The sequence below is a fragment of the Porites lutea genome, chromosome 8 (genome assembly GCF_958299795.1).
Source record: "Porites lutea chromosome 8, jaPorLute2.1, whole genome shotgun sequence".
Classification (NCBI taxonomy): Eukaryota; Metazoa; Cnidaria; class Anthozoa; order Scleractinia; family Poritidae; genus Porites; species Porites lutea.
In genome coordinates, this window is record NC_133208.1 from 945001 (window position 1) to 955000 (window position 10000).

Below are 10000 nucleotides of genomic sequence, written 5' to 3' on the forward strand. Positions count from 1 at the left end.
GGTGCCCGTGACCCCCCTTGGTAGGCCTTCTTTTGAGCAAACAACCTACAATATTCAGGTGGCGAAAACGCCATGACAATATCTTGGCCGTAAAGCCATTGTTGAAAAGCCCACTTTTTTAAAATTTGTTTTTTTGTAAAGTATTTTCGTCAAGTGCTCTTGTCTTTAGTTAATATGGGCCTTCATGCCGCTATAATATGACTGAGCCCGCTGATACACGAGGGAGAGCAGCGGGTGAGTAGCCTCTGTGACCCCCCCTTTGAAAAATCCTGGCTACGCCCCTGATGACTAACCAGCTGTAAGGGTCTCATTACTAACAGCTTACCGGTGATACAACACTTTAAAGTTTTCAGGAAGCACTCCTTCCTAAGATTCTTCTTTGTACCCGCTGGGCAGGCAGCCGCTTCATTATGGCAAGCTTCATTTGTTCCCAAGCATGTTGCTCCTGAAAAGAAATTATTCTGTGATAAGTTTACCTCGACAGTATTCGCCTGGGTAATACCCGGCTAAAAAGATACCTTGCTAGGACAGGTAGGCAAAAAGAGCTATGATAATTTTAATTACGATAAAGGAGTTGCGATTGATCCTCTTCCCAAAATTACGCTCTTATTTGGAACCAAGATGCCCGCCAGTTGCTTCAAGCCTCTTTCTGAACGATGTTACGGAGAAATGGAAGACTGCAAACAATCCACTTTAATAGGAATTTAAGGTGGTTTTCTTGGCAGCCAATTAAAATACTTCATATGGAAAAAAAATCTTTGTAAGTGCGCCCTACTGCTGGCGTCATAACGTATTTAGCCTACTTCGCAGCCGTTTTGTCTCGTCAAAAACGATTTCGTAGGAGACTATAACTTTTTGGGAAAAAGTAATCTTGAATTTTTCTTTTTATTTTTGGCATCTCGAAGAGGGCTGCTCAGTTTGACTTTTAACAAGTCAAAGGAATTAATCAGTTGAATAATAAGCTTGAGTTGGGTACTGGTGGCTTTTTCGAACTTTTGGCTGAACAACTTTTTTCATACTTAATTACTTACGGGGGAACTCGATCCACGTATAAGCCGGTAAATAATTGTTATAATAAAACGTTAAATACTTGTCGTCCCACGCGGGCTTCACACCAATCTGGAACAAAGCAGACTATAAGTGAATACGTGTAACTAACCAACTTTAGAAGCTTAATTTTTAAACTGTACTTCATTGCAGGTGAGCGTCAGCGAGAAAACACAGTATCATTTTATATATAGAGAAAAAAATATCCAGAATCATTTTTCGCATGTACGATCGTAAGCACGCGCAGTTGTTTTGTTGTTATCCGAGATACACGCATTCTCGTCCCCAGAGCTACTCGGCTTAATTTGTAACGGACGGCACGTTTCAAGAACACGCACCCCCGGAACCTGCATTAAACATGTCAATCAGTATCAGTTGGCCATTTCCCAAGGGTGACCATGGTTTGAATGTAATCACTTACGGAATCAAATCCCCATGCAGCAGACACGCCATTAGATACCGTGTCATCACGCATAACTTCAAATCCGAGCACTGTTCCAACATCTTCGGCATAGACTTTAAAGTCGTCTACACTACAGGGAAATTTGAAAAGAATTGAAATTTACAAATTTATCAATTTAAACCAAGATATCGTAAGGTTATTATTAGCCTGGCTTCCGTGTCTGAAATGTCGGCCGTCCACAGTCCCCTCCCCCCCTGTCTCTACTCCCGCGCCCCCGCGGGGTAGGGGGTGGAGACGGCAGACATTTCCGACTAAGTTTCCATCAAATCTTCGTATTCGTTTCCATCACGGAACGGAACAATTTCCATCCATCACGGAACGAAACGACAATTGAAAAGTTGCGAGATGATCATATGAAAACTAGCCTGGAAAGCGTTTAAAGACGAAGTTACAGCGACCATATTTGTTTTTCGAAACAATGAAATAGCGGCCATGTTAGTGTACAGGGCCAATCCCGTGGAAGTTGAACTCTTTTACTACGCAAGAGCGTCTTCTGTCCCTCTAAATCTGCATTGATTCTGGCCTCTTGAGAAAAATTGCTCAGTAGACTTCAGTTCAGTTAATGAAGGAATCAGTCAAAGAAGAAATTGTGATGAGATTAAACTGTGGTGCTTCTTCGGTGGGATCGGGAAAAACAAAACTTTGGTATGATCAACTAAGCAGTCAACCCTAGGCCTTTAAGTCTCAACAGTGACCAACATCAATTTTCTCCTGACAATATCCATATGTTACTAAGAGAAATGATTATGAGAGGCAATAAAATGATCACTAACGAGAAAATGCTTTGATCTGTTGACAAACTCTCTCAACTAATTCTTTAAAGAAAAGTATGAAGATCAGTATGAAGAATTTATACGTTGATATTGGTGCTTAACGGGTTAAAGAAAATTCAGGTTGTGTCTGCCCACACGTGCGTATCTGAAATTAAGTCAATGATTCATATTAGATAAGAAAATATGCGATCTTTTCTCATTATTTCTCTTTCACCCTATTCATAAAGGAGATTGTAATAAATGCTGTGGGTATTAGTTTGCAAATTCTAAGGGATATAGCGTTTGTTTTTTGGCTTTTAGGCAACCCTGTCCTTGTATAGGACAGTTGATGATCGATCAGCCTAGAGGAAAATTGCCTTCTGTACCTCTGTACTTACCCTACACTATAGCTTTTCGTACCAACACCAAAAGCCACCCAGTACAGTATGAACACCTATCCAATATGTGACTCTCCACTTTAGTGATCTTTGGTTTTGAAATTATACCACTTTGAAACGAGAAGGGGAAGGGAGTCGAAATGCGTTTCGCAATTCTATCTGTGATTGTTCTGCTGGGCACGCGCCGGTCAGCTATCCCTGTTCCCTGTAACAGCCCTTCAAGTCTTTTTGAAAATTTACTTATTCGAGTTTCCTCCTCGTTTCGAAAGTGGTGAATTATATCATGCCTTTATTACCCGAATATATGATCATTGTGAGTTAAAGGTCACAATAACGTGCGAGACTTACCTTCCTTGTTGAAAGTCATCTTTCTCAGGGTTATCCAAGAGTATTTTCCTAGTGACGCCCTTCACGCCACGTATTATGATCCAAATATTGGCGTTACTGTCAGCTCCAACAATATCTGAAGTACCGGTTTTAATATCGTACTCTGAAGTTAGAAGAATATAGTACCTTATTAACTGATGCCATCTTAAACTGTTAGGAATACAAAATAAAAAAGAGTTGCTTTGTTAGTAACCTTACCACTTGCCCAAGTAATTCATTCAAAGTTCATATATAATTTTTTGGAAGGGGGGGGGGGGGGGGGGTGGGGCCGCTCCAAAGGGTACGCCCTATAGTGGCCTATACTGGAAGTCTCTGCCCGAGGGGGGTACCTTTGTCAGGTCTCAGACATACGAAAGGGAAGGGAAATCTGTCATTTCATTCCGGCTCTACTATGACCTACAAGGGCTACAGAAGGATTGTACGGATGTGAAAAAGTCGAGAAAATTTTCTGGTTTTGTGATTTTTTCATATTTAAAAGGCAGCACATTTATAGCAGTTAAGAGAGATACAAAGTAGCCTGTTCCAAGTGTTCAGATAGTGGAGAGCGGTGCGAAGTAAAGAAAGCGATGAAAAGTAGAGGGGGACTGGGGAGAGAGGTGCGGGTTCCCTCTCCAACCTCTCCTCCTCCCTCGCTTTTATTTTTTCGCGCTCCCTTTTACTTCACACCGCTCCCCACTATCTGAACGCCTGGAACAGGCTAGATACAAAGTTATAAACTATGTCAGTAAAATGAGTGCCATTGTCAATGAAAGGTATACGAAAGGGGTCTCCTTTCTGTCAAATATGGTATATAAAAGGGTAAGGGGTTGGACCTCGGGGCGGAGCCCCCCGGGGGGGTGGGGTGGAGCGAGCAGGCACGGTTTTTCAGGGGCGTAGCCGGGATTTTTCCAGAGGTACCCACAAATTTCCAAAACCCCTCCCCCAAACTCCTTAAAGCCCCAAATATTTTTCTGGTTCCTTGATTAAAGGTGGGGTTTCGTTTTAATGCTAAGCGTTTTTTTACTGTATATGAAGTGATGGAAGGACGTAAGTTGTAAAATTATTGCGCCTTTTTTTGGATCATCGACTGAAAAACCTAAATCATTCATTATTGATTAAGCTTACAAGCTAGTATCTCAGACTTCTATTTACTTTTAATTACTTCTGCTTACCACGTTGTATATGAACGCCTGTATTTGACGTTTGCTTAATTTTGCCGTGTTAAGTCCTCTGCGAAGACAGGCCGAAGTGAAAACAACGATTTCACACTTTATACCACGCAAGCTTGCTATCTGGGCGTTGTTTACGATTGAGAATGAATAAATTGAGTGAAACTGTGTTTTTTTCATAATCATCTTTTACATAATTTCTTTTCTATATTATTATCGTTTTTTATTTTTTACCTTCGACTTTTTCAGGAATGCGCGTGCGTACCGTGCGTACGGGTAGCCACGCCCCTTGTTCTCATTTCTGTGTGTAAAGTTGGTATATCTCTTTGGGTGTTTAGGATGGAAAGACAAAATATTACGTCGATAGCTATCAGGTAAGATTGTGCTTGTAGAAATAAAGAAGCATAAGTGGACAATTTTTATCGTATTAAATTTATTATAGCTCCTGTTTAACTGTCTGTATGAGAATGGTATCTTAGATGGGTAAGAAAAACTTGGTCCACGCCCACACTCATAGGGGCACCTACTCCCCTCTAACATGAAAGTGTCCCTCGAGAAATTTCAGTTATGTACCTACCAGTTAATTTTGCATGAGTCAAAGAAATTATAACAACCAACAGGGCGAACAGAGAGTACTTCATGGTTTAAAGACAAACTGAAAAAAATAAGACAAACAAATTTATTCTTCCGTCGTTCAGAGTTTGAAAGTTTAAGGAACAAGGTATCGTTAACTTCTTGCATGTTCAACAGCTTTTTACTAATTGTGAACACCTTCTGCTGATTGGGGCTATTTTCACTGACAAAATGAAACTCCTGTCGGGATTTTTTTTATCAGAAAACTTAGTCGATTCCTACTGACTTTGAATAAATTGAAGTCGGCAGGAAGTACGCCTCCAATTATGTTCGGTAGACCGTTTATGGCACTTTGTAGCTTTAATGCTGTCGCTAAACCATAGAACACGTGGACCAATTGTTATTGACTTGATATTTAAGAGGAGCATACTTATCAAGAATCGTAGACAAGGTAAAGTTGAAGGGCAGATAACAGATATGAGAGCATTAATTTGGAAAAAAATGTATAATAAAATTGTCAGTAATGACATAGAAATATAATTTAACTAAAATCCAGTCATAACTGACACACATTCCACAAGTTATATGTTGTAGTTGTTTTTGTTTTTATAATTTCTTTTTCTCCTAGCAGAAATTATTCATTTCAGTTTGACTTTATTTAAATTTGAGTTAGGGTTCTAGTTATGGCAGTAACTGCAAAAACTTCGCCGCACTGTTTTTCGATTTTAAAATGTGAAAGATTCGAGCTAACTAAAAATGCGGAACGTATCATTTGTAGTAAGATATAAAATTCTTCCTTGCTAAGACAATTCTTTAAACAGACGGGTAGGCGTTTTATGTTTACACGGAATTACAAGTCGAATTAAGTTGAGAACTTGTCAGTCCGATGTAAGTACATGTATCGTCTTACAGTGCATGTTTGCAGTTAACATATCATTTTCTTTCTTGTTTTTGTTCATGTTCTTTTTTTAAAAGAACGCTCCCGTGATCAAACATAAAGATGTGAGGACAAGGCTCGGGTGAGGGACAATTTCATGCAAATCACTGTATTTTGTCCACCACGGCCTCGTTTCCCGAGGGCGACGGCCTAATTGAATTGAAGTTCGACTATGTACTTTTTTTTTAAATCATGTGATGCTTTATTACACGGCAGAGAAACGTATACGTATCACTGAAAAAACAAACAAACAAACAAACAAACAAACAAAAAAAAAAAACAAGAAATACAGACCTGTGTAATTACATGATTACATATAAAACAACGGATAAAACTGACCATTACATGGAATACCTGAGGTTTAGTTTACGCTTGAAATTGCTTAGCTACTTACATAGTTTTGTTTTGTCAATAAAAAGGAAAAGAGGAAAAGGTGGTTGGTTTAACTTTTCAGGACGCGTATGCGTAAGAAAGCGATTAGCTAGAGTGTAACAGGTGTAAGCCAACAAATTTAAAAAGGGAAAAGTTTCCATTTGTTTAAAAAGGCGGTCAAAGAATTACAACGTGGTGGAGTTTAGCTTACCCTTAAACTGTGAACTTACCTGTTCCTGTTAGATGCTTCAAAATTAGTAGTGGAAGTTTCGGTCCTCGCAGTGCAGATATGCTCTTCACAATGAGTTTATAACATTCAAATGCATTTTATTTATAAGGTGACAAAAAAAAATTAACTCATGATCATATTTTAAAGTTGTACGTCCAATGAAAACGAAGTGCTTAATGTCCCATGCAAGTATGCTATCGTACATAACATTTCCTTAAAAACTTTTGTCATAATCGATAATTGTATAACGGTGGATTAAACAGAAATTGAGCAAGATTTTGTACCTAAAAAATTGTAGACTGGATTGACGATAGTCAAGTTTTAAGCCAGAATTTTGCTGTCATCTCTTAACGGTAAGTGAGCGATGCATGAAAGAAAAAGAAGTCGTGGTAAATTATTTCTTGCAACGACAGCGTAACACTCTTCCGCAGATTCTTTAAATTAGCTTTGCACCTGTTTATTGTCCCAAACTTTATCGCTGGATTCTTTTTTTTTCCTTTTAACTAATATTTTTAGTACAATTTTATGCTGGCAGATGTATAAACCGCGATAATGTAATACATTAAGATCGCGTTGCTTTGGTGACCATGATAGCCAGAATATGAATATGTAGCCATGGAGAATATGTCCCGGATGAGAGAGCAAAAGTACGGGTCTGGTCTTTACTTTACTGACAACCAAGCGCGGTAAATTCTCGCGTGCTGCATCGGGATTTGATGTTGTCATGCTAAACTCGAGACAATAGGAAGTCCCAGAGCAAAAACTTAGCCATATTTATGACATCGCTTCAATATTTACTCACCTTTTTTCCCTTAAACGCGACGTTTCATACAACCGCGTACTGCAGGTCTTCATCAGGCGATAGAGTCAATTTACTGAGTGAGACTATTTGTTCCACTGTGGTTGTTAGTTCGTGAATGGTTGCTGGGTTTCGTACCATCAAAGTATTGTTTGCATTATAAGAGGAGGAAAATGTGCCCCCAGCGGTCCGCAGTGGCACAGCCAACTTACTAACTTATACTCACTGTACGTTTCCGTACGTTCGTTGCTTTCGAAAGCCAACCGCTCTTTTGTTGCGTCTAGGGTGCAGTCCCTACCGCTTCTCTCATTGAGCTTTCTTTTTTGATCCTATCGACGCTACTTAAGGTACCCCTGTTTTCTATCTATGTGTTGGACCGGTTAAAGGACTTATAACTTGTATAGCATTTTTATAACTGACGGTCGGTATTTTTTAATGCTGGTTTATTGATGACCTTCAAGAAAATCATATATTCACCCTTAGAATAACCCTTAAGCTTGCTTGAAACCCCATGGAAATTAAACTGAATCGCTTTCCAGTTTCTTTGTCTTATCCCTTACGGATTAAAATTAACAAGCTTACGTTACTCAGTCTCTTTCGTTTCACTGGCAGCTGTTTCTGGAAAAAAAAAACAAACAAACAAACAAACAAAACAAAATAAAAAAACAGAATGTGGATTAAAGTTTGGTCTTTCACCAACTGTACATGCGCATGCGTGCATAGAATATCAAACTTATATTTGCGTATATAACATTACCAGAAAGAGTATCAGCCGTGTTTAATGGCGCCTTAGGTAACTCTTAAGTTAATCTGAAGCTTATTATGTAGCAAATCTTAAGGTATCTCCTCTCTTATGAGAATGGGTCCTTTGTTACTGATCAGTCACGTTGACTTGTTAGAACTGAAGTACCACGCTGCTCTGGAGGATCCCTAATACGTTTTTCGGGATTTCCCTTATTTGAAGTTCAGGATTCGGGATTTGAAAGCAAAATCAGGGCGAGTTTCGGAATTGAAAATATGGGCGGGAGGTGGGATGCTAAAAAAACCTCTCGTGATTACGGGATTGCACGAAATTTTGAGTCAAGATTACAGGATTGAAGAACTCTACTGGGGACCTTGCTTCGGAGAGTCTTGTCGCCCAGGTCGTTTCTTAGTCCTTAACAGTTTTTGTTCCTCATGACTAACCAGCTATAAGGGTCTCATTACTAACAGCTTACCGGTGATACAACACTTTAAAGTTTTCAAGAAGCATTCTTTCCCAGAATTCTCCTTTGTACCCGCTGGGCAGGCAGCCGCTTCTTTATAGCAAGCCTCATTTGTTCCCAAGCATGTTGCTCCTGAGAAGAAATTATTCTGTGATAAGTTTACCTCGACAGTATTCGCTTGGGTAACACCCGGCTAAAACATGTGAAAATAAGAAATTTAAAACCCACAAACTGGGCGAAGCTTAAGCGTTATTTGACCACGTATTAAAAGATATCTTGCCAAGACAGGTAGGCAAAAAGAACTATAATAATTTTAATTCCGATAAAGGAGTTGCCATTGAGTTTTTTCCATTCTCTTCGTCTTCTTTCATTGAATTCTTCACCGCTTAAGGAGCTGCGTACAAAAAAAAAAGATTTTTCTTGCCAGCCCGCAAACCGCTTCTCCTGGCCGCACCCTTAGGTAGATTTGATCCTCTTCCCAAAGTTACACTCTCATTTGGAACCAAGATGCCTGCCAGTTGCATTAAGCCTCTTTCTTAACGATCTTACAGAGAAATGGAAGACTACAAACAGTCCACTTTAATAGGAATTTAAGTTTTTCTTGGCCACCAATTAAAATACTTCAAATCATAGAAATTTATTATTGAACAATAATTTTGAGTTGGATACTGATAGCTTTTTTCGAACTTTTGGCTGAACAATTATTTTTGACATTTAATTACTTACTGGGGAACTCTATCCACGTATAGGCCGGTAAAAAATAGTTATAATAAAACGTCAAATAATTTTCGTCAAACGAAGGTTTCACACCAATCTGGAACAAAGCAGAATATAAGTGAATACATGTAAATATCCAACTTTAGAAGCTAAATTTTTCAACTGTGCTTCATTGCAGGTGAGCGCACAGGGTCCAGAGGAGTTTCGTGTGAATAAATGAATTACTTATTTAAAGTCTCACCTTGAAAAATGTCTATACCAGAGTCGTTTAGCACGATTATTTAGCCCAATGGCATCTTTAATGATGATCAGTCTGAACGATGATCGACTTTTGAAAATCGATGACCGCAAGCCATAGTCTCGCCGGCGAGGGGCACGTCGCCCGAAGGGTGACCGAAGGCCGTCGCCCGAAGGGCGACCGAGGCACGAAGTGCCAAGTAAAAGAAAGGACAAGGGAGGAAACTTGTACCACGTGTCTTCGTTCGCTGTGAACTGCATCACTCGGTGACAGAAGTGAATGAGACCGGAAACGCAAAAGCAACAGACCGATGCTAATTCGAGAATCAAATCATCAGCTGCGGAGAGAGTTTTAAAGATCTCAGAGATCTATGCGAAGGCAACAGAGTTTTAATTGAAGTGAAGATCTTTCAAGACTGGACATTTGTTGTACGTTTCAACAGTCTTCAATGTCTTGAGCAGGTTTTGCTGTTTTGCTGTTTTGTTTTGTTTTGCGAAGGCTTCCCAGTAATCGCAAAACGCACAGCCAAAGACCCAAGAGGTAGTGTAGTTGGACCACCGAAGAATGGCACAGTCGTGATGATATTACAGTTGCCTTGTACGTCCGCTCTACTCAGTGTCACTTTTTATTGCAAGAGTACACACGACCCGTAAATCACTATCCGTAATAATTTAACATTCCCCAAACAAAACTAACGAGCTGGGCCCAGCGTGATGCAGCATTGCAGAAAAATAT

General features: G+C 39.6%; 1 protein-coding gene and 1 long non-coding RNA gene across 2 annotated transcripts in view; both read right to left on the reverse strand.

The window, feature by feature from the left end:
* The window catches only part of LOC140946970 (lipoxygenase homology domain-containing protein 1-like), a 5956-nt gene extending 974 nt beyond the window's left edge, over positions 1–4982 (reverse strand). The window contains exons 1-5 of the mRNA XM_073396060.1: positions 4773–4982; positions 3009–3150; positions 1469–1580; positions 1032–1119; positions 326–445 (exon numbers count right to left, since the gene is read on the reverse strand). Coding sequence (XP_073252161.1) covers positions 326–445; positions 1032–1119; positions 1469–1580; positions 3009–3150; positions 4773–4836 — 526 coding nt within the window. The 5' untranslated portion in view covers positions 4837–4982. The remainder of the gene's footprint in view (positions 1–325; positions 446–1031; positions 1120–1468; positions 1581–3008; positions 3151–4772) is intronic.
* A 2550-nt stretch (positions 4983–7532) lies between these two features.
* On the reverse strand, positions 7533–9138 carry LOC140946975 (uncharacterized). Its single transcript, XR_012166893.1, has 3 exons — positions 9037–9138; positions 8323–8442; positions 7533–7723 (listed from the first exon to the last, which is right to left on the reverse strand). It is a non-coding gene; the product is annotated as an uncharacterized lncRNA (long non-coding RNA).
* Between the last annotated feature and the right edge of the window lie 862 nt (positions 9139–10000).